The 24,614-nt window shown below is 40.3% G+C and overlaps 1 protein-coding gene across 7 annotated transcripts in view; it reads left to right on the top strand.

Moving 5' to 3' along the window:
• The window catches only part of AMBRA1 (autophagy and beclin 1 regulator 1), a 184,316-nt gene that overhangs the window by 55,661 nt on the left and 104,041 nt on the right, over window positions 1–24,614 (top strand). For 3 of the 7 annotated variants that reach the window (XM_084776680.1, XM_084776684.1, XM_084776681.1), the window contains 2 exons: window positions 15,456–15,542; window positions 20,490–20,669. The exons of 2 other annotated variants lie outside the window; for them this stretch is intronic. In XM_084776680.1, the coding sequence (XP_084632806.1) occupies window positions 15,456–15,542; window positions 20,490–20,669 (267 nt within the window). The remainder of the gene's footprint in view (window positions 1–15,455; window positions 15,543–20,489; window positions 20,670–24,614) is intronic. 2 more of the 7 variants (XM_084776682.1, XM_084776685.1) reach the window with 1 other exon arrangement.

The following is a 24,614-nucleotide window of genomic DNA, read 5'->3' as shown; positions in this document are numbered from 1 at the left end:
TCCATGTTCACATAGCTTCTGCAGCTGCCTTCTCTGCTGTCCTTTTCATTCACTTCGCCTGCTAAGGTGGATTATTATCATTTCCTCTTTGTTCAGGTGCCAGATAGAACCCCCTCTCCCCATGTGTGACATAGATTACCCTCAAGAAATTTTCAGGTATATAGTACAATATTATGTACATTGCTATATAGTAAGTACATCTTTAATTAAGATGGTACCAAGGATTGAAACCAAAGGCTTGCATATACTCTGCACTCAATTAAGATATCTTCAAGGTTTATTTGAAGTACCATGTATTGAGAATATTCTTAATTTTTATTTTGTGTGTATGTGTGTCTGTCTGTCCGTCCCTGTGTGTCCCTGTGTGTATGGAAGCCAGAAGTTGATATCAGGTTTCAGGCGTTCTCCATCTTATTTTTTGAGATGGAACGTCTCACTGAACCTAAAGTTTGAATCAGCCTAGGCTGACTGGCTATTGAGCCTCAGGGATCTTCTGTCTTGACCATTCCAACTCAGGGATTAAAGGTGCACACTGTCATATACAGTTGTTTGCTTGTTTGTTTTTTAAAAAAGAGAAAAAATGGACCCTGGTGCTTCAAACTCAGGTCCATGCTTATGTGGCAAGTACTTTACTGTTTGAATTGTCTCCCTAACTTCTTCCTTTTTAATTTTTCTTAATTTTTAAAAGCTATTATATGAATTTGCCATATATTTTTCAAGATTATAATATAATTACATTCCTGCTCTCCCATATAACTCTCCCCACTTTCCCTTAAATTCATGGCTGCTGCTTCTTTTTTTTTTTTTTTCATAAATTGTTATTGCATGCAGATATGTGTCTTTTATTTTTTTTTCTTAATATAGCTCAGTCATCCATATAATGTTACTTGTTATGTATGTTATCAGGGCTGACTGTTTGACACTGAACAACCAGTTGGTATGCTCTTCCTTGGGGAAGGTCACTTCTGCTCCTGGGTTTCCTTAGTTCCTTATAGCTCTTTGTATAGCATTGTCAAGATCCCAAATACAGACTAGCGCAGTGGTTCTCAATCTTCCTAATGCTGAGACCCTTTAATACAGTTTCTCATGTTATGGTGACCCCAACCATATTTTTTTTTTTTCTTTTTAGTTCTTTGAGACAGGCTTTCTCTGTGTTATCTTGGCTGCCTTGGACTCACTTTGTGGACCAGATTGGTCTCAAACTCACAGCAGTCCACCTGCCTCTGCCTCCCAGGTGCTGGGTTACAGGTGTGTGCCACCATGCCTGCCTCAATTTTTTTTTCTGCTTCATAACTGCAATTTTCTTACTGTTATGAATTGTAATGTAAATAGCTCTGTTTTCTGATGGTCATAAGTGACCTGTGAAAGGGTCTTTTGACCCTCCCGCCCCCAAGTGAGTCAGAACTCGTAAGTTGAGAACCACTGGACTAGGGCGAGGGCCCCTGACCTTTTTGTTTTTCTTCCCAATGTGGGGGATGTTGAATAAATCCTTTCCTTGCTTTTCACTGAAGATGGATGGCTGAACCTGGCTGCCTGTTTCTTTGTTCTGGTAACAATACCTTTTGTATATTTTTGCTTTTGTTATTTGTGCTTTTGATGTCATATTTAACACATTATCAGCTCTTCCAGTGTCATGAAGTTTTTCTTTTAGGAACTTCATGGTTTTAGTTGTTACATTTAGTCTAACCCAGTTTGAGTTACTTTTCTAGAAGTAAGATCAGGGCTTATCTTTGCTCATTTGCATTTAGAGTGCAGTTTTCTCAGCACAATTGTGTAGTCATAGCATCCTTGTTAGGGGTCATTTTACCTTTTTACACCTAAAGATTTACTTTTGTTTTCTCTACATAAATTCCTTCTATACTGCTTTGATTATGGTAGCTTTGCGATATGTTTGAAGTTAAGATATGTGAGACCTTTAGCTTTGTTCTTTGTTAGTATTACTTTGACAATTTAGGCTACTTTAGAGTCCATAGAAATTTTAAAACTGTTTTTTTCTAAAAAAGGAATATGGAATTGCAGTCTCAATAGGCTTGCATTAAATCTTGATTATTTAGGATATTATTTATTAGCAGTTTTGGTGGTTTGACAGGTAGCTTTGAATGGGTTTCTGGCTCACTGTCTCAGAACAGGATGTGGATAGAGACAGGTGAATAGTAGCAAATGGGAAGACAGTTTATTATAAAGCAATATACTTAGCACTGGAGCTGGAGGAAAGTTTGTAGTTTAAATAACCAAGCTGTATAAACGATCAGGGAGTTCACGTCACATGATGGGCTTCCTCGCACATGCTTTCTGACGTGTTGTAGTTCTGCATACTACTTTATGCACCTCGTATCTCACTAGCACCTCAAGTTCCCTCCTAGCAGTATATATTTTATCTTGAATTCTGGGCCACTTTTAGATACTCTAAAGTGCCTTCTCTGGGTGAGTGGCACTACCTAGCTTTCTTTGCCAGCAGTTTTTCGGTGATTATAGAGATGCATGTGGCCCTACACTTGTGTGTTTTAATGTATTTTTGGAGGATCTTGAGTCAAAGGTCAGCCCGAACTACCTAGGCAAACTTGTGTCTCGGGAGTATGGGGGAAGGGACGACAGAAAAAGTTTCATAATTTAGAGTTGAGATTTTTTTGGTGGGAGTGAGTAATTTGAGACAGAGTTTCTCTGTGTAGCCCTGGCTGTACTGGAAAAAACCCCTGTAGACCAGCTTTGCTTTGAACTCAAAGATCTACCTGCCTCTGCCTCTCAAATTCTGGCATTAAGGGCATGTGCTACCACGCCTGGCTCAGATACAAGATTTTTTTTTTTTAACTTACAAAGTCTATGCAAATATTCTTAAATCTGAAAACCTTCAAAATTAGAAACATTTCTGGTCCTAAGTATTTTAGATAGGGGATACTCCAGATGGTACTGATATATAACCAGTGGCAGGAACTTGGTACTTAGAGCTCGTGTCAGTGGTAGGATGGACTGCTTTTACAAGGTTTTATTTGGATGTTGTATATGTGACTCTCAGGGATTATGTATCTATGTTTAAATTTTTATGCTATTAATCTTCAAAATATCTTTCTGACAAAACATCTTTTAGACATGATTTAAATGGGCAGTGTATTTTATATTCCTGGTATATATAGTACTTGTAGTCCAAGAAAGAAAAAAAATAAGCTGAATATTCGATTACATAGGGACTGTTTGCTTAATATTGTTTATTTTGTGCTTGACATCAAACCGTTGATGCTAGACTTAGCCACACTCTATCTCTGAGTTACATTCTCAGCCTTCCATGTGTTCTTAGTTCAGGATAAAAAAATTATGAGATGGGGATTTCCCATCAAATGTGGAGACCGAGAATAAACTCAAGGTCACATAATAGTCTAAGAAATGGAGATTCAGGATCGAGCTCAAGCTGCAGTCTGCCTGATTCTAAAACTCAGATCCCAAATTGCTTCCCATTTATGTTATTTAGAGTTTCTGTTGCTTAGACTCAGACCATTAAAGTATGTCAAGGAGCTTTAGCAACAACAGCACTCTTGCCATTTGGGTTAGATAATTCTTCATTGTGGGAGGCTGTCTCATGCTTTGAAGGGTGTTTAGTAGTATTCCTGCTGTTACATAAGTAACACTCCCCCAAACCAGTTGCAACTACCAAAAATGTCTCCAGAAATCGTCAAGTGTCCCCTGGGGAACCCTCCTCCAGAAAACACTGATAAAGTATTTCATGATTTGTTGTCCTTTGATCTGTCTGCTGTCTTAATAAGGCCTCTTGAAAGGAACTGGCAGTGGCTTAAAAGTATCTTCTCACATAGTTACAGGTTCTGATAGTCTTGAATCATGTTTTTTTTTTCCCCACCCCACCCTTGTCTTTTTTCTTTTGTTTGTAGTTTTCTTAAATAAAATGCAGCTGGATAAAGTGGTATTTGTGAGGATTTTTTTTAAAACACAGGTATCCATTCCGAAGACATTCAGATTACTTCAATTATAGCCATTAGCGCTAGTAAAAAGAAAGCGATTTACATGTTCTAATTATAGTGGGGGCTACAAAATTTTTAGCAAGCTGGAAATGAAATGGCTTCTGGACTCCACAGAGTTAATCTTCGTCAGGGTAGTATGATTGACATGCTGGAGGACGTTAATGTGCAGTTCTTTTGGGGAACGGAGGAGGAGAGTGGAAATTGCAGTTTCTCTCTAATTGTACTTTAGGTGTCACTTATGACAATTTCATGTTGTCTAGACAGAGGGAAATGGTAGAGAAATTATTCCCGTGGATTCTCAGATGCTGAGTCCAGACAGACTCAGGATAGTTGCTAATCAAGAACAGGGTGGAAGGGCGAGTGGCACATCCCCAGAAAAGTCAAATGTAACCAAGAGAAGCAGTCAGTACTAACCTCAGATGTAGAAATTGTACTCTCAGCTCTGTGTTAGCTCATGGACTAACCATAGACTGTGGAGACACCGCTGGAAGCCTTTGCCTTCTTGTCCATTTCTGTAGACTTCAGAAACTCAGTGCATGAAGCTCTGAGCTGGGAAAGCTGCCTCTTGGTTGTTAATAAAGCCCAGCTTACTCTGCTTTACTTTTCTACATTCTCTAGTAAGGCTCTATGTACTTCCTCTCCTTGCCTTTCTGGTTTGGACCTCAAGATTTTACTTCCAATTATATGGTATGTGAAAGTCAAATCAAAGCTTGTTACTTTTGTGTCAATGTATTTTTGCATATGGGTGGTTTTTTGTTGTTGTTATGTTGAGTTTTTTGTTTATTTTTGTCTTTCAGCTCAGGGTTTCTCTGTGTAGCCTTGGCTGCCCTGGACTCACTTTATAGACCAGGCTGGCCTCTGCAAGTATGTCTGTGTGCATACTTGTGTGTATCCTTGGTGCCCATGGGGCCTAGAAGAGGGCGTTGGATCCCCTGGAATGGGAGTTACAGGTGGTTGTAACCCGTGTGGGTTCTGGAAATGAACCCTAGGTCCTCTAGAAGAGCAGTCAGTACTCTTAACTGCTGAGCCACCTCTCCAGCCCTGGCTGTTATTATCTTATATTTTTGTTTTTCTAGACAAGGTTTCTCTGCAAAGCTCCGCCTGACTTAGAAATAGCACTGTAGACTAGCCTGGCCTCGAACTCACAGATCTAATTGCCTCTGCCTTCTGTGTGCTAGGATTAAAGGGTCCATCACCAGCTGGTGGCTGTTACTTTTTAATAGCTGGCCTCAGTCAAGCATTTTTTAAAATGATGTATTTATTTATGCATTTTATGTATATGAGTGCTCTGTCTTCATGTATGTCTGCACACCAGAAGAGGACATTGGATCTCTTTATAGATGGTTGTGAGCCACCATGTAGTTGCTGGGAATTGAACTCAGGACCTCTGGAGGAGCAATCAGTGCTCTTAACTACTTAGCTATCTCTCCAGTCCCTTAGTCAAACATTTTTAAATCTTCATTTTAGGAGTAAAGGTGTGAAAATCCAGCTTAAAAGATATTCACATATTTCTTGGTATTAGTTCTATCAGCATGTTCTTTGTAGAATTAATTGGCCTTGAGGTAAATTTTTAGGATTTATCTAAATAAAGTTAACCCAGTAGTCAGAATTGTGGAAGCCTGTCAATCACTTCATGATTTTAGGGGAATGAGTTAGGATGCACTGCCCCTTCCCTCTGTGTATATGTTGCCTTGTTACTAAGGTATGCTCCAACTGCAGCTTGTGGGATATGCATATGAATATATAGAATTAGCTGTGTGTCAGGCTTTTTTTTCTTCTTCATGGATCTGCTCATAGGCAATATCTAGATCATGATTGCATATTAGGTACAATTTTGGTTTCCATTTCCTTCAATTTTGGTGGTAGATTACCTTGTACTCTGATGTTTCACTATCTGTTGCTCACTGCCCAGAGGTATTGAAGAATACATTCATGTTTGGTTAATATGTTTTTATGCTTTTCTTGAAAAAGGCATTGTTTTGAATCTCCAGGATTGTTTATGCTTGGTCATAGTAAAATAAAGCTGATCTATATCACAGGCACTGTGAGCTGTTTCTGTATTATGTCTGGTTTCCTCCCCACCTCACCCCTATCCCTGTTACCCTTTTAGCTGTGAACCTGTTTTGGTTTACCTCACAGTAGGCACAAGATTTGTCTGTTACGTTCTGTTGGCAACTGCACTGTGTGCTCTGAGTGTACCCTTAGAACTGCGGGGCCCTACAGTGATCAGATGAATACCTATCACTGGATAACATAAATGATAATTGCTAGTGTGTGAAATAGGGAGGCTTTGATTCCTCTGCTTTAAATCAGAGATGTCAGCTTGGAAATCATAATAGAGGTGTCATTTCAGAACACACAATTATTTTTTTTACAAAGAAAAGGACTTGTCATCTCCCATCCTGGGCATGCGCTGAGACAGGGATCTGGAGCTCGCAGAGCAAGATTAAGAAATCTAGCAAGCAACATTACATCTGAGTTTCTTTGGCCTACTGCCCCTTTATCTCCACACATTGCTTTCTTTCCTTATGAGGTCTCCTGGGAACATACAATTTAGGAGCATCAGTGGTCATTTCCTAGGCAAGAAACCAGCCTCTGACTTTATGATTTAATGAGCCTCCAAGGGACCAGGCTTATTATATTTATTAGGACAACTATGTCAACACTTTGACCTGAGTGGCTTAAGTGACCAAAAGGATAAAGGGTGATGTAAGCAGTATCTGAAAACCTCCTTCCTTCAGGAATTTTTTAGTGTGAATTTTTCAACATTTCATATCCTTATTTGAGACTCATGGGGTCAGTAAGGAACAATCAGATATGCTTCCTTTCTTATTCTTCCCAGTCTAGTTAGACTGCCTGCTGATTCATGGGCTTGGATATTTATTTGTCTCCTATTACATGTTAATTAGGATGTGAATTTTGATGGAGATAAAAAGATGACTTGGATAAAAAGATGACCAGCTTTTATGTAGCTTGTAAGTCTTAAAAGCAGACACAGACATGTTTATAAATAACTGCAGGGAAAAGATTTTTTGTTGTTGTTGTTTTGTTTTTAAAGATAGTCTGTTTATATAGTCCTTGCTGGCCTAGAGTTTATGATCAGGCTAGTCTGGAATCCCAGAAATCTGCCTGTCTCCAATTCTGCCTCCCACGTGCTTGAATGCAAAGTGTGCATCACCATGCCCAGCCCCATGAGATCTCTGTCTCTTAAGAGAGGAACCAAATACTGTGGAGTATTAATCTTCTAGTTGGAGGAGCTAGATATGAGTTTTGAAGGATTTTTATAGTTTATTTAGAACAGAGGTTCTCAAAGTATAGTCTAGAACTCCAGAAGTCTAGAGGTTTTTCTGAAGGTTGAGATATCCTTTGTCTTTTCTCTTGATTCTTTCACAGAGGTACAGTGGGGTTTCCTAGACCACATGGCATGTAATGAGATTATATAACTAATCACTAATCGAGTGTATGTGCTCTTGCCATTTGTGATTTTAAATACAGTTAAGGATCAGTAGGTCCCATATAAATGAAGATTGTAGAGTGGCCCCATGGTTTTGAAGGAGTCCTGATATCAAAAGTGTGAAAACTATCTGTAATCCCAGTACTCAGGAAAGCAGAAGTATTGCTATGAGTTTAAGGCCAGGCTGGTCTACAAATTGAATCCAGGACAGCCAGGGGCCAGGGCTACACAGAGAAACCCTGTCTTGAAAAAACAAACAAACAAACAAACAAACAAACCCTCTGAATAGAATATCTAAAAGGAAAGAGAAAATTAACTGCAAAACTTTCTGTGCCAAGGTATAGTGTTTACATTTTATTTTCTAGACCAGCAAATCCAGGACAGCCAGTATGTTTGTACTGGTTGGAGAATATGCTTTAGCGTATTGATTTTCTCTGTAATCTGACTACCAGGGTCTTTAGGGTGTAATTGTTTAGTAAAGAGGTATTGTCACTGGCTTTTGTATTCTTACTAGACTACTACCCAGACTTTCTGCTCCCAAATCCTAGTATCTATTACATTTATAGTGAAAGTTTGTTGTTTTGGTTTATTTTTTTGTTTTTGAGATGGGGATCTCCTGTAGCCCTGGCTGGCCTCTAACTCATGCTATGCAGAAGGTGACCCTCCTGTTTTCAAGTGCTGAGATTTTAGGAATGTGCTACCAGATCTACTTGAAGGTTCTTTTTTGGATAATCTGTCTCATAGTCCTTGACCACGTTTCCCCCCACCCCACCCAACCCCCAGCCCCTTCAAGACAGTGTTTCTCTGTGTAGCCTTGACTGTCCTGGAACTCACTATGTAGACCAGTCATAGAGATCAGCCTGCCTCTGCCTCCTGAGCACTGAGATTAAAGGAGTGCACTACTACTGCCTGGTAAAATGTTCACAGTATATTTGAATAACAAAGTTTTGCTTGTGACTAACATGGCTTTTTGGTCACTTGGTTTTTAAATCAGTCTTTTGTTTTTCTGCCCAGCTTCTTCTACTCTCTTGTCTTCATTTTTATCAAAACATACATGTAAAACAGAGAACCACTTGAAAAATATTCATAATATTAATCAGAGAGAAGATTCATATAAAAGCGTAGGAATTTTACAGCTTAAATTGTGCATCTGTTGACTTGTGTCCTATGCACAGCTTAATAATCTTTTTTTCAAGACAGGGTTTCTCTGTGAAGCCTTGGCTGTCCTGGACTCCCTTTGTAAACCAGGCTGGCCTAGAACTCATAGCGATCTGCCTTCCTTTGCCTCCCTAGTGCTTGGATTAGGGGAATGCACCATCATACCCAGAAATACATTTTTAAAAGTATATTTATGTTTTGTTTTTGTTAAGATTATGTATACAGTGTTCTGCCTGCATGTACGCCTGAATACCAGAAGAGGGCACCAGATCTCATTATAGATGGTTGTGAGCCACCTTATGGTTTCTGGGAATTGAACTCAGGACCTCTGGAAGAGCCAGCAGCCAGTGCTTCTACCTCTGAGCCACCTCTCCTGCACCCCAGCTTAATAATCTTTTATTATTTTGATAAGGCACTAGAAACCCCCCAAAGTCAGCAAGCTCATCCACATAGTCAACATCACAATCTCCCCCGCAACACACAGTGAGTCATCTCCTCCAGTCATGCCCCAACCCTACCCACCAAGATCTTGCTATGTTATTCAGGCTGGTCACTATGTTTTTTTTTTTTTTTTTAATTATTCATACAGTGCTCTGCCTGCCTGTACACCTGCATGCCAGAAGAGGGCAACAGATCTCATTACAGATGGCTGTGAGCCACCATGTGGTTGCTGAGAAATGAACTCAGGGCCTTTGGGAGAACAGTGTTCTTAACCTCTGAGCCATCTCTCCAGCCCAACTTTTAATTGTTCTTTAATGACCGAAGGATTAGCTAGAATTACTTTGCTAGGCTGTCTTTCAAGGAATATATGTAACCAAATATTTTGGAAAAGAAGGAAGAAAGTCTTTTTTTTTTCCCCAAAGGGTTCTTTAAGGGCAGTAAATATTTTAGGCTTTGTCTCAGTATCAGTCAACTCTGCCTTGGTACCTACCTCCAAAACAGCCACAGATTTTATGTACACACACACACACACACACACACACACACACACACACACACACACTAAAACTTTATTTAAAAATGCTCAACTCAGAGTCTAGAGTTTATCAAATGTGTCTTAGAACAGTAGGGCAATTTGCTGTTTTAAAGAAATCTTTTTAAAGTTAGACATTGTGTTGCATGCCTTTAATAGTACTTTGGAGGCAGAGACAAGTAGATCTCTGAGTTTGGGGCTAGCCAGGGTTATATGTAGAGAGGTTACATTTTTCCTATCTCAAAAAACAAAATAACAACAACAACAACAACACCCTCTTATTTAGGGGCTGCTCTGATAGAAGACCTGAATTCTGTTCCCAGTACCCATGTTGGGTAGCTCATAAGGGCCTAAACCCCAGCTCCAGGGGATTTGAATGGCCTCTTCTACCTTTTGTGGGCATTTGCACTCATGTGTGTATACCTTACAATGACATATATGCATATACATTATTAAAAAATAGGAACGGGTTGGAGAGATGGCTTAGCAGTTAAGAATATTGGCTGCTCTTTCAAAGGACCCTTGTTTAAATATCAGCACCTACAAGGTGGCTAACAACTGCAGGGGCAGGGGGATCTCTCTGAGTTCAAGGTCATCTTGGTCTACAAAGTGAGTTCAGGAGAGCCAAAGCTATTACACAGAGAAACCCTGTCTTGAACCCCCACACCCCCTCCCAAAGAGTAAAGTCTTAAAAAAATAATAAAAGCAAACCTTTAAAAAGTTAAAAATGTTACTTCTTTTTGAAAATGCTACCTCTTTTAGATTTTCCTAAAATTTCTAAAAATCCAAAATAATTTTCTGTGTTGAATTTATTTATTTATTTATTTATTTTTTGAGACAGAGTTTCCCTGTGTAGCTTTGGCTGTCCTGGAATCACTTTGTAGACCAGGCTGCCCTCGAACTCACAGTGATCCACCTGCCTCTGCTCCCAAGTGCTGGGATTAAAGGCGTATGCCACCATGCCCAGCTTGAATTTAATTTTTATTATAGTTATTTGTGTGCATGTACATGTACACACATGTCACTTCACATATGTGTAGGTTAGAGGACAATTTGTCAGTTTTCTTCATGCACCATGTGGACCCTGGGGATTGAACTGGGGTTTCCAGGCTTGATGGCAAGTGCCTTTACTTCTAGCCATCTTGTCTGAGCTCTATCCTCAGACCCTTGAATATTGGGTATTTTAATTTGTTGTTTTAGTTTTGGGACAAGGTCTCATATAGGCCAGGCTGGTCTTGGACTCATGTAGCCATGATGGGTCTTGAACCCCCCTGATCCTTTTAACTTCACCTTCTCAATGTTGGAATTGTTAAGTGCATACCACCATGCTCATATCTTATGATTGTCTGTTTTGGGGTTTGGGTTTCATTGCTTTCTTTTTGTTTTTGTGTTGGTTTGTGTTTTTGAGAGACAGGCTCTATGTAGTTCTGGCTATCTTGGAGCTATGTAGATCAGGATGGCTTCAATTTCACATAGACTGTCCTACCTGTGTCTCCTGAGTAATGGGATTAAAGGCATACACTACTTTGCCTGTCCGTTTTTCTGTTTTGTTTTGTTTTGTTTTTGAAAAAGGGTTTCACACACTGAAGCCCAGGCTGCTCATGGTAGTCTTCTTGCCTCAGCCTTCCTTACAAATGGCGGGGAATCACAGGTGCCAGACACCATGCCTGGCTTTTATTTTATTTTAAAATAATTTCAGTTTACAGAAAAGCTGCAAAAACAATACAAAGAGTCCTCAAATGCCCTTTACCCACATTTTCTAAATGTTTACATTTTGGCACATCTGTTATATCATTTTCTTTTGCTCTATCTTTTGAATATAGTTATTCCTTTATGGTTGACTATTGTTATATTTATATTTTTATATTTGTGGTAATTAAAAAAAATACTTAATAATCTCAAATTATTTTGACAAAATAGTGGCCTTTAGGCTTTTAAAAAATATGCTGTTATTGGTGAAAGGCTTTTAAGTAGTCCTTGTGTATCTTACACACATGGCTATATAGAAGGCACAAATTATAGTTTTTCTTCCTGGTCTCCAGTGATTCAAAGTAGCATGGCCTTTGTACTTCACTGAAACACTACTGGTACAGAGAATTAAGTAGGCAAGCTGTTAGAGAAAAGAGGGTTTTTTGTTTGTTTGTTTGCTTGTCTGTCTGTCGGTTTCTATCTGAGTTTTCCTGGCTCTCTAAAATATTTCTAAATTGAGATTATTGGTCAGGGGCCTAGGGGAGATGGCTCAGAGATTAAGAGCACTTGCTGGCACCTGGCATGGTGACATACATCTTTAATCTCAGCACTAGGAAGGCAGAGGCAGCCTGGTTTACAAAGTGAGTCCTGGACAGCCAGGACTACAAAAGGAGGAGGGAAAAAAGGAAAGAAGTGACAACTTGAAGCCTGAACACATTTGACTGACCCTTCCTTCAGCCTTCCTGATTTCATGTTATCAAATTACATGATAGATGATTAAATCAAGTCATGTTTGTGTGTGCCTTCCTAGTCCATTTACTCATGTCATTCTCCATTCCTTCTCCCTGCAAACGGTAGTAGGAGGGCACAGACTGAGGATCTAGGCATGGTAGTGATAATGTCTACTTACCTCATAACTCCAGTTCATTCTTTAATCCATATCAACTGGAAAAGCCTATTTTTATCACTTGTAGTGAATTTCTGTTTCATCAGTCATTTGTATATTTGGAGAAACATTGCTCTCTTGACTTCATGTATTAGCAACTAAAAACCTCTCTAACGTATAGGTCACACACACACACACACACACACACACACACACACACACACACACACACACACAGTCTGGCCAGGTCCATTGCTTTGTCTGTTGGTACACAAGGTTTTTGGAGTGAGCAGGTATAAAGGATGCATGTCCCAAGAGAACCCCCATCAAGGACTCCCCAGAGGCAAAGCTTAGCATTTTGATGCTATTCTGATTTCAAGAAGTTTTCCTGGTTAAAACAGGAAGTTAGGATGGGAACTGGAGTGTGTAAGATATCAAATGGAGTCCCTAAAAATTGAAGTTGTCTAACCCTGACTGTCTCAGTTCAGCAATCTTTGTTTTAGCATCCCTTATAAGCCTTCTCGTTTCTCTCTGAAATTTGTCACTGCCTTGACATAATTTCCTAACTTACCAGGTTTATTTTCTATGCAGAAGCAATGAAGCAGGTCACTCTGAAAGCCTTCTGCTGCCTTCCAGAGTAGTAGTCAGAGCTCAGGGATACTCAGCACCATCTGCAGAACACTTTAGAATTGGGTTGAACAGTCGTTCAGGGTTTTCTTTTCCTTTTTTCTTTCTTTCTTTTTCTTCTTGTATTTCAAGACTGGGTTTCTCAGCTAAGGCAGCCTTGGCTGTCCTGGAACTTATTCTGTAGACAAGGCTGGAAAGAGCTCCTCCTGCCTCTGCCTCTCAAGTGCTGGATTAAAGGAGTGCACCACCATCACCTGGCTATCTTATAGGTTTTTGAAGGCAGGCAGCTTCAGCCTGGTCTCAGAGAATTATTTATTAGCACTACATAGATGGCGTAGTTTGGCCAATTAAAAAAAAAGATTTATTTATTATTTATACAGTATTCTGTCTGCATGTGCGCACATCTGCCACAAGAAGGCACCAGATCTCATTACAGGTGGCCGTGAGCCACCAAGTGGTTGTAGGGAATTGAACTCAGGACCTTTGGAAGAACAGCCAGTGCTTTTAACCTCTGAGCCATCTCTCCAGCCACGGCCAATGGGTTTTAAGCTACAGCTCAGAAGAGCAAGTTTTTCGGGGCTTTGCGACACATGTCAGTAATCCCAGCATTTTGGGGGCAGAGGCAGGAAAATTTCTCAGTCTGGACCAGCATGGACTACAGACCTTGTCTCAAACAACAAAAATAAGAAACACGTGCTGTTGCAGAGGGAGTGCTATAATAACGAACTGTATGTTGTATATTTGAAGAAACTGGAAGAGGTTTTGACCGTTTTTAATAGAAATAATAAAATATTTGAGGAAATAAACATGTTTCACCTGACTTAAACATGACTCAGTATATTTATCCATCGAAACACCACATAGTACCGTGCTAATCTGTACAATCTTATGTTTTTATGTGTCAGTAAAGAAATAAGGTTTTAAAAAGAGGAAGTAAATTGACGTGTACAACAGTCTTCTCAAAATCTGACTTTTCTTTTTTGTCTAGTTTATGTGTTAATACTTTAGACTTTCCCTACCTATCACAAACAGTTTGTATTTGAAATACCAAAACATGCCAGTACTTTTGTTATGATGTTAGGGGAAGAAAGCATGTCAGTTAATCTGTGTTACATCATTTAAGATAATCCCAATTTATGACATGTTGGAATGTGGGGGCAAAAGTGTCTTTTAGAATAATGAAATACAACATTTCTGCTGCTACCAACAGTGATGTTACCAGACGGAAGGGGCATTTCATTACCCTTTCCCTTCTCCATTGGGCATGTTCTTTCTATTGAATGCGAGGCTTGTTTTATTGGAAGTTTGGACCTGTGGGCTTTGTCTCAGTAAAAGACATACTTAATGGATGGTTGTCCCAGGCAGGAAGGGTAAAGCTAAGGTGACAGGTGTCAGTTGTTTCTGCCGTGGTTGTGACTGGAAATGCCATCGTGGGCCAGTTGCTAGGATAGTGACTGCCCATGATTATACCTAAAGCCAGCTGGTTTTAATAACACTGAATTTTCTTAACTCAATTGGAAAAGAAGGGTAGCTGCTGTTCTTATCCTGCAGATCTGTTTAAGGAGGATTCTGGCAGGGATCCGGAGACCTGCTCCTGGGAGAGCTGGACAAGATGCTTCTGGAAAGGAACAATATGCACTTTTTTCTGAGACCACTTCCTTTGAGATTTGTTCTCTGCTAGAAGTTTGACTGGCTGCCAAGCATATTTGAATTAGGAAGTAGTATGGTAGACCAGGCTGCCCCTGAACCACACCTGTTTATCAGATGTGTTTTATTTCAATAACCTTTACTGTATTTTAAGTTTACTAAAACTCAACCATGAATTTCATGTAGAAGCCCATATTTCTGGTTTTATAAAATCAGACAAAGCAGCAGTACTAAGTCCAGCTTGTAGCTTGGTAATTATTGGCTGCAGCTAGTGATAGGATCCTAATTTTCCTGTTTGCCAGTATTTATTGTTCACCATGGCTACATGCAGCAGGCACTTGTTTCCTACCTTGCCTCTGGAACGCTGTATAGTACAACTCAGAGATTTGGGGGTTTAGATAGGCCTTCATGGGAATCCTTACGGTTGTGCATTGTGTACTTAAGTCTCTAGTCTCAGTGTTCTTGTGAATACAGTAATTCTTAACATCTCACAAGTATGCTGAGGCCTGGGACCCAAAAAACTGCCTAATAAAATGTGTGTTACTAGTATTAGTTGAATTTATGACATGGCTGGATGATAAAAGGGAAGATTTTTGCCAGTTATTAAGATAGTCTCAAGTATACTCTTTCTCACAAAGGGTGTGGCTAGAGCAGGAGTAGATGACGAGGTTGTGTGAACATGATGGTGTACTGGAGCTTATCGCCAGAGCAAGCATGTGCTGATTTCTCTGTACGCCTCATTTTCCAGGTATGTTGCTTCTAGCCTATTTGTCTGCAGCAAAGTGGGATAAGATCATGCTTCTGATGCATTTGTTTGTGTCTCACTGAAGAGCAGTATTCAGCATAATACAGTGGTCACATCCAGTATGGGAGCTCTGTCGTTCCTCATTTATTAGTGTTTCTAGTTAGAGTTTTGGAAGGGTAAGACCCCAGCTAATAGGTGCTAGCTGGCTGCAAAGGGGGATGTTATTTACCTCTCCTCCATTTCCCTTATGCTTGACCTCTGAGTTGGTAATTGACAGGGATTATTGCCATCTTTTTAATCTCTGCTAGGAGGCTGCTGGAGTCTTCCCTCATTTCATTATCCCGTTATGATGGAGCAGGATCCAGAGAGCACCCAATTTACCCAGACCCAGCGAGGTAAGGCCAAAGTGAGAAATGGCACTAGGAGGGGGGAGGGGCGGCCCATGGGGTTGCCAAGTTGTGGGAAGCCCCACCTGTGCCTCTCTGGTCCTGGTGCTCTTTTGCTCTTCAGTTACAGTGTTGAGGCAGGTGTTTCAGGAGATTGGGAGTTGTTGCAGGTAAGTGAATGGCATCTCTGGTGACAGGATTATAATTGAGCTCTTGTCCTTTGGAATTCACTATCTGTCAGTGGAGCATAGAGGGGTTGGTTACGTGTGGAGGGCATAGGAGTTCTTTCCTCCTGCTCAAGAGCTGTTGCCCATCAGATGGACAGCCACAAGGAGAGCCAAAGTTTTGAATGTTTCATTTGTAGTGAAATACTTAAAATTAAACAAATTTAAATATTAAAAGGGTAAAAATCAAGCTAAATTTTGGACACTATTCAAAAGAAGAGATGAAGGAAGAATAATAAATAGAATGAAATAAGTTGTCATTTTAGTGAACTGCTTGCTTTATACTGTTCTAGAGGACATTTGAAAGGTTATTGAAGACATTTCGTGTGTGTGTGTGTGTGTGTGTGTGTGTGTGTGTGTGTGTGTGTGTGTGTGTGTTGCGATGCGATGTGTATGTATGCTTGTGGTGTGGGCACATGCAGAGGCCAGGTGACGACTTCGGAGTTTTCCTCTGTTGTTGTTCATATTGTTGTTATTATCATTAATTTTTGAGACAGTGTTTCTTACTGAATTAGAAGTTTGCCATTGTGTTTAGACATGCCTTTCAGTGCTGGAGTCACAAATACTATACCAAGCTTTTTACACAGTGCTGGAGAGTTGAGCTCAGCTCCTTTCACTTTTAACAGCAAACTCTCTTTTCCACCCAGCCAAATACTTATTTCCGTAGCCCTGAAAAATTTAAAAGGTGGGGGAAAAGGACATTTTTCATATGCACTTACGGGTCCATCCTGAATTCCCTAGTACTGATGACAAAACCAAGGCTGGAACATTGAGTTGTTGTATTACATTTATCAGTGGAGAGCAGCCCCATGCCGTTGTCCTAGCTGGATTTGATGACTTGTTAGAGATTTGAAAAGAATGGATAACTTGACTATTACTTAAATAGTATCAGAAAGGTGCTGTAAGGGAAAGGATAACTCAGGTTTGGGTTTAGCAAGACAGCAGTGTAGGTCAGATAAAACTAAATGAGTTTTAAGGCAGTACTGTCCACCTGGAAACACCTTTAGACCAACTTACTCCAGGGTTATAAAGTGATTTTGTTGTTACCAGAGTTTTGTTGCAATAGTGCACATTCTCTCTAAGATAGTAGTGAAACATTTTTTCCATGGCCCTCTTATTTTGTTTTCCATATCCTGGAAGTATCAAATCCAAAGATCTAGTCAGTAGAGATGAACACACCTTTAATCCCAGCACTTGGGAGGCAGAGGCAGGCAGATCTCTGCCAGCCTGGTCTACAAAGCCAGTTTAGGACAGCCAAGGCTACACAGAGAAACCCTGTGTCGGGAAAAAAAACCAAAAAAACCCAAAATAGGTAGACAATTCAGATGGTGATTGAAGCAAGATGTTTACATTAGTCTCTAAGCCCTTAAGTAGGGAAGAGAAAGGTTCTTTAAGAACCTTAAAACACTCAGCACAACTTCTTGCCAGAAAACTGTTTCTTTTCAGGCTGGCCATGGCAGTGCATACCTTTAATCCCAGCAATTGGGAAGCAGGGGCAGGTAGATCTCTGAGAGTTTGAGGCCAGCCTGGACTACGTAGAGTTCCAGGACAGTCAGGGCTACATAGAGAGACCTTGTGACTCTTAAGATAAGCAAAGAAAAAGTTTCTTTTAAGACACCAGTAGGAATCTCATTCTCAGACATTTTAGACTGGGAAACTTCAATGATTCATTTTCGAGACAGGGGCTGAGTGTACAGCGTGAACTGGCCTCTAGTTCACCCTGTAGCCAGTGGAGGATGCCCTCAAACTTGTGGTCTTCCCAACTCTGCCTCAGATGTCGTTCTTTCATGCAGTCTCTTACTTATTCCTACTCTAATTTCTTTACTACTGGAAGGGTTAAGAAATAAGACTTCTTAAACACTTAAGATGTTTACTTGGAACACTTCATGGTTGTTTTGATGGTGCTCTAACTCCTTAGTAGGAGGGTATTTGTTACCATCTCATCATGTGTTGCTTTATTTCTTTTTCCTCTTACTTTGTGTCCTGTATTATATGGATAGGTCAAGGCTTTTGTGAGACATTTTCCAAAGCATGCAGAAACTTAGGTTCCCCTGGATACATAAGAGAGCAAAACTATGATGTCAAAAATTACTCCTCCTTATTTATTTGTTAATTTGTTGCTACTAGTACTGTAGTTTCATAGTTTAGTAATTCCTATAATGAAATTAAACAACTAGGGGTTATACAATGCTGTACTTACATCTCTATACAAAATAGTAGTCTTTCTTCATTATTACAGCAACAACATTATTTCTAACACCATTATCAATAGCAATACTTTATTTCTGACCATCCATAACCTGAGAAATGGGTACACTCTTTGTCACTTATGTTCTCTTCCTGATCAGTTCTCTTGAAAATTCTTTCCTGTTATGTATTTTCTTCTCTGGTCTGATTTCTTTTAATTTAATCCATGTTTGATTTCTGCTGGGGTTTTTTTGTTTTTGTTTTTCCAGTATATTAGGTAACAGTAAGAACAACATGGGCTGGAGAGATGGCTCAGTGGTTTAGAGCACAGTCTGCTCCTCCAGAGGTCCTGAGTTCAGTTCCCAGCAACCACATAGTGGCTCACAACCATCTATAATGTGACAATAAAAAAAATTAAAAAAAAAAAAAAAGAAAACTTAAAAAGAACAACACAAAAGCACTGACTTCTGTCCATATTTGGTGTTCTATGATTGAATGCTTGGCAACAGATGCCTAAATAAATAACGAAAATACCATGAGTTGAGGCATTTGGGAAATAGTTTATTTTTATTTATTTATATATTTTTGTCTAGCCTTCTGTATGTCCTATGCCCACCTACTGTACAAAAGTAATTTGGATTCAGCATGCTCAATGTAGCGTAGTATTTTAAGCCAGTAACTTCTGAGTTCCAGTACCAACCAGCTCCTTGGGAATTATATTTGGTGACTGGCCCAAAGGACAACTTTGATGATAGTCTTGAGTCCTATTGCAGTTCACTACAAGGTAGCATTACCGGAAACAAAGTATCAAAGGTGCTGGAAGTCATACTGCAAGATGACTTTGCAATTTGTGTGTGTGTGTGTGTGTGTGTGTGTGTGTGTGTGTGTGTGTATCTTACTAATATAACTTGCCCATTTGGCCGCAAATTTACAAGTCTTCCATCCTCTTGAGTAGCTGAAATTGTAGTCACACCAATGTGCCAGCAATAAATACTTTCAATCAGATACTTAATATTCTCAATAAAAGGAAAACAGAACACACTGTTCCCTTTTTAATATCCAAACATTATAAAAACATAAAAATCCCCCCAGGTTTGTAATACCAGGTTTATGAATTTGTTTTTTTCTTAAATGTAGAAATATTTTTATATACATAATAGTATATATCTATCACTCTATAATCCTTTCTCTACTTTAAAATTTTCTTTTAGAAGAATTTCCTTATGAGTAGATGGAGATAATTGTTATACACATGTACATTTTAAAATTTTGAGACGGGCTATCGTATTGCTCATGTTAGCTTCAAACTCATGTAGTTGAGACTGAACTTGAACTCCTGATCCACCTGCCTCTAGCCTCCTAGTGCTGAGATTATAGGCATGTGTCACTGTGCCCAGCCATTTTTTTCTTTTTTAAGGCCTCATGATGTTTCTCTGTGTGAAAATGATTTACTTAATCTGTTGCTGGTCTTCTGGATTGTCTCCCAGGTTCTCCCTAGTGATGACATTGCAGCAAATGAACTTTCTCTTGTATGCATTTGCGTTCTTCTGCATTTCTGTGTGATATAATTTTCTAGTGGACTTGCATCCTTGTGTCTTTTTTAGACTTTTAAGTCTTGCAATTGGCTTAGCAATCACTTAACATTATCATATAAGACATTTTTCTGTTGTGTTCACATGTTCTCAGCTTAAAGCCTCAAGTTATAGAACATTCTTGTAAAGATGCAGGAAACCGTTAAAAGGGGAAGGACTGTGTAGAGTTGTGTGGTGTATTAGGGATTGTCAGAGATCTTCAAGACAGGTCTTTGGCTGCAACTGGAATCTAGATTGGTGGTTTTATTGGGCCCCAAGCAAGGCAGATGGGTCTGCCATTGCTGTAATTGTATGAATTGGAAAATCTTTTTTTCTGTTATGACTCTAAATCCCTATCCTGAATACTTTCCCATGCACAAATACCTATGATTAATCTGTGAGGGAGGGAGAAACTAGTATCAAAGAGATGATTATAAGGAGAAAGGTGAGAGCTGGAGCTGTGAGTGTTTGTTGAAGGAAGAAGTCCTTGTAAAGAGGATACTTGTGGGTATCTTTGTTAATCATCTAAGTGTTAATCATCTTCTGGCTATTTTCTCATCTGTAAAATGACCAGACTTGATTACTTAAGGTTTCTTTCATTTCTTAAACTTTGTGTATGGATGGTGAACAGGGAAGAGCTATTTAAGGAAACCCTGAGAAACTAAGCCAGGTTCCATAAGAGCCTAAGAAAGAAGAAGGGCCCAGTGCTAATCCTCTTGGAAGGGGCCACTCTTGATTAGAAGATGACTGATTACATGGCCTATTTGCCTTATCTCAGAACAGAAGCGTTGGGATAGTCTGGCACACTTATTCTACAGCACAAACCTCCTGGTGAGTTAAATGGCCTGTATTTTTCATGTATCCGGAGTTTGTCTCAGTAGGGAGATGCCATGGGAAAGCTGGCTTTACTGTCTTTTTCACAGTATTCCCCACATTAGTGCTAGTTTGTGTTTGTCCATCTCTGTCTCTCTCAGATTATCTCCTGCTGCATACTACGCCCAGAGGATGATCCAGTATCTCTCACGGAGAGACAGTATTCGCCAGCGCTCCATGCGCTACCAACAGAACCGGCTTCGTTCTTCCACCTCCTCTTCTTCTTCAGACAACCAGGGTCCATCAGTAGAGGGAACCGACTTGGAATTTGAGGACTTTGAGTAAGTATATTCTCAGTTTGCTTCCTCCTCCTTCCTCCCAGACTGAGAGTGCTTCCAAGTTGGCCACTGCTTTTGGAGCAGTGGTGAGCATTCTTGCCTCCAACTCCTAAGTTATTATTAACGAGTAGCAAGCTGGGATGAGGAGCAGAGGGCTCAAGTACCCAGAGCACTCCCATTTCTGGCTGTTGCATTGCTGATTCATCAGAGCCTTTGGGAAGAGACAACCCCTTGGGGCCCCAGGCCAGAGTGAAACAGGATGGCTGCTGCTCTTCTAGACACGTTTGTATGGTGGAAATGCTTTTCTTGGGTTATCTTCCTGGGAAAAAAGGAAGCAGGAGGCTTGGTGCTTATTCTCCACGGTATATGTGACAGTTTGAGTTTCATTTTAAATATTAGATTTCCTTGAAGTGGATCTTCTGTCGCAGTAACCTGAATAAACTGATTCCTCTCTTGCCTCAACTTAGTCTCCCTGTTCCTAGCCCCACCTGTCAGATTAATGTAGTGGGTTGATGTTGCTACCATTTTACCCCAGTTGCAGCTGATGCCACTGCCTCTTCTTCCTCCTCTTCTTTCTCTTCTTCTTCTTTTTTTTTTCTTTCCTTGTTGCTGCTGTTGTTGAGTAGGGTGGGGATGAGGCCAGAGAGTAGGATCAGCCCCAAGCTATAGAGCCCATGTTTTCCAACCCTGTTGCTGAGTTTTACCTCTCAGACATTCTATTCCTGACCTTCTAGCCATTGTTGTACTCCCAGCCTGAAACTGAGTTTTCTTGGCTTGTATTAAATTAGGCATTTGGCTTTTGTTTTGATTTTTGTATTTTCCCCTTCTTCAACATGCAAAAGAAAAAGAAGCATTTCCCTCTCCTTTTTTGATAGCATTATTGGAATATGGCAGTCTCCTCTGCCCTTCTTGACATGCTTTAATAGATCCGGGACCTTAAGAGTTCTTACTTATCCCCTAGCCATCTCCCTCCTGTCAGCTGCATGGATAGTCGCCACACACTATCTTGTAAGAGAGCTATAGGATATGTTTGATCTCTTTGCTGGAAAGAACTAAGATAAAGCGGAACAACCTTTGTTTTGGCTTGCCTTCCTGATGCTTATGGTGAACGCATGAACATTTGGATCCAGGGAAACAAAAGGAAGAACATATAAATGTTCAATAAATGCAGCGTTAAGAAGCAGATATGTGGAAGGAGTGTAAGCTTTGTCACAGGTGAAAGCAGTCTTGGCGTAGGAGTGTAGTGGTCCTGTCAGCAGTCATCGAAGAAGTGCCCAGCACCTCTGTGACCCTCAGCCTGCCCTTTTCCCTAGCTGTCCTCCTGGGCAAGATGGCTGCATACACCAGCAGTGAAAAGAGTCAGACAGATGTCTATAATAACATATGTTGTACTAGTGATGTAATATATAAACACACACACACACACACACACACACACACACACACACACACACACACACACTGAGGAGGAGAAAATAGAGAAGAGAGAGGAGAGAGGAACATACATACTGAGGTTTCTGGCATTGTAGTGCTGCTGAAAAACCTGGTGGCTTTAGCTCGGTTATTCTGTAGTGCTCTGGGAGTCAGGACTGTAGCTTGCTTAGCCTCTTTCCATGCATGCTTAGAAAGTCTAATTATCTCTTACCAGTGGTGTGATGTGGGGATCATGCCTTTCAGCTGTACTCTGCCTCGTGACTTGTCCTTCACAATGGAGTTCTGGGTTAGTTTAAAATGTTCTGTTCTCATTTTACCTTCCCTTTCTTTTGCTGCCACCTCCTCGCTCTCCCCTCCTTCCCCCTCGATTTTCCTCTGTCAGACTCTTTGGTGTATGCTCCCCCAGCCCACCTGTGCTCTCCTCATCTCCCTGGGCTTCAGCATGACCTTGTTTTACATTGTCTTCATTGCCTTTCCTTCATCAGCCTGCCAGTGTTTTTTCCTCTGTGTCTTTAGTAGCCATAGCTGATTCCTCTAATGCCCTACCACCTATAAGTCCCTCCCCAGATATTTGCCTTTTAGAAGAAGATAGTTCTGGTGCAAACCATAATCTTGCTTTTGATAGCACCTATGAATCAGTTACCTTAACATGGGTAGCCTAGGTCTTCGAATGAAAAAGGTTGATATTAGTGTGCTGTCTGTCCCTTCTTTTCTGATCTCTTCTGTTCTCCTTCTGGTCCTATAAGCTGAGTACTGGTTGTAGTTGCTCCTTTTAATCTCTTGTTCAGAAGATGAGAGAGGGAAAAAAATTAGGGAATGTAGCAGCCCATTCTAACTTATCTGCCATAATTGTATTCCTTAGCTTTCATGACTAGAAAAAAATGTTATTTGTTTGTTTGTTTTTGACTTTTCGAGACAGGGTTTCTCTGTGTAGTCCTGGCTATCCTGCAACTTCCTCTGTAGACCAGGCTGGCCTTGAACTTAAGGATCCATCCACCCGTTTCTGCCTCTCAAGTGCTGGGATTAAAGGCATGCACCACCACCACTGGGCTCAAGATGTTAACTTTTTAAATTAAAATTTTAACTTACGTGTATGTAGGTCTGTGTACTGCTGTGGTGCCTGGTGCCTGCAGAGCCCAGCAAGGTGTCAGGTTTCCTGGAACCAGAGTTACAGACAATTGTGAGCTGCTTAGAGGTGCTTAGAGCTGAACCCGGGTCCTCTAGAAGAGCACCAAGGGCTCTTAGCTACTGGGCCATCTTTCTAGCCCTCAGAAAAGGTGTGTGTGGAGGGGGTTATGTAGTCATAACTTACAGTTGTTTTAGTATAGAGAAGCAGGTAAGGTTTCTGCCTGACAGGACACCATTAAGAGACACTGTTGTATTGGGTTTCCATATCTTCTCAGCACATCACAATCCTGCCTGTGAAGCCTCATCTCAGCTCCTCCACTCTTCCTTTTTGTAAGTTGTAGATTCATTGTACTGTCCTTGAGCAGTACATTGTACTGTTCTTAAGTAAAAAGTCTCTAGAAAATCAGATCATACCTTCTGTGGTTCTCTGTCATCATCAACTGAATAAAAGTATTAGCTACTATAGTGCATTTTTCATATGTATAGTTGTTAACAACTTGTATTTATAATGTGTGTGTCAAAAGTATCCACTTTATATCTGTATTAAGTGGCAATTGCTGAAGTATTTATACTTTGTCTGCAGATATAGATTATTTACATATCTTTTTATGCATAAAATAGTTTTGTTTGTTTTAATTTTTATATTTTTGGTTTTTTGAGACAGAGTTTCTCTGTGTAGCCCTGGTTGTCTTGGAACTCTCTTTGTAGACCAGGCTGGCCTTGAACTCACAGAGATCCACCTGCCTCTGCCTCTTGAGTGCTAGGATTACAGGCATGTGCCACCATTCCTGGCTTTGTTTAAGCCTTATAATGACCAAACAAGAGGGTTAATAAATCAATCTTATCTGATGTTCTATGACTAAGGATATTACCATATCAGAGATATCTCAAAATAGAGAACAAGAATAAGTTTATTAATTATTTTCAGATCTAAATCCTGTAACCGTGATGTACAATTGGGTCCTTTCATACAGTTGTTGTGGGAAGATTTATCTTCAGGGAAAGCATACTTGGAAGTTGGTCAGGTTAAGTTTTCTACTCCTCTGACATGAACTCTGGTGCCCCAATATTTGACCACCTCCCCTTGGTGGGGAGGCCTGGTGGAACTTAAAAAAAGAATAAGCAGGCTACCAAGATGAGACTTGATAGCCTGTGGCCATACGGTGGGGGAGGAGGTCCACCTCAGTCTTAGACCTAGGGGAGGGGAATAGGGTGAAAGTGGGAGGGAGGGAGGAATGGGACGATACAAGTGATGGGATAACAATTGAGTTGTAATCTGAATAAATTAAATAAAAAAAAGTTTTATACTCCTTTGTAGTCTTGGTTGGTGATCGTCTTCCTAGGCAAGCATCTCCTGCCATTCATCTCTGTCTGTTGTGAGGATTG

This window comes from Acomys minous (genome assembly GCF_964271855.1).
Source record: "Acomys minous genome assembly, chromosome: 3".
In the NCBI taxonomy this organism is placed as follows: Eukaryota; Metazoa; Chordata; class Mammalia; order Rodentia; family Muridae; genus Acomys; species Acomys minous.
This window is presented reverse-complemented; position numbering and strand designations above follow the sequence as displayed.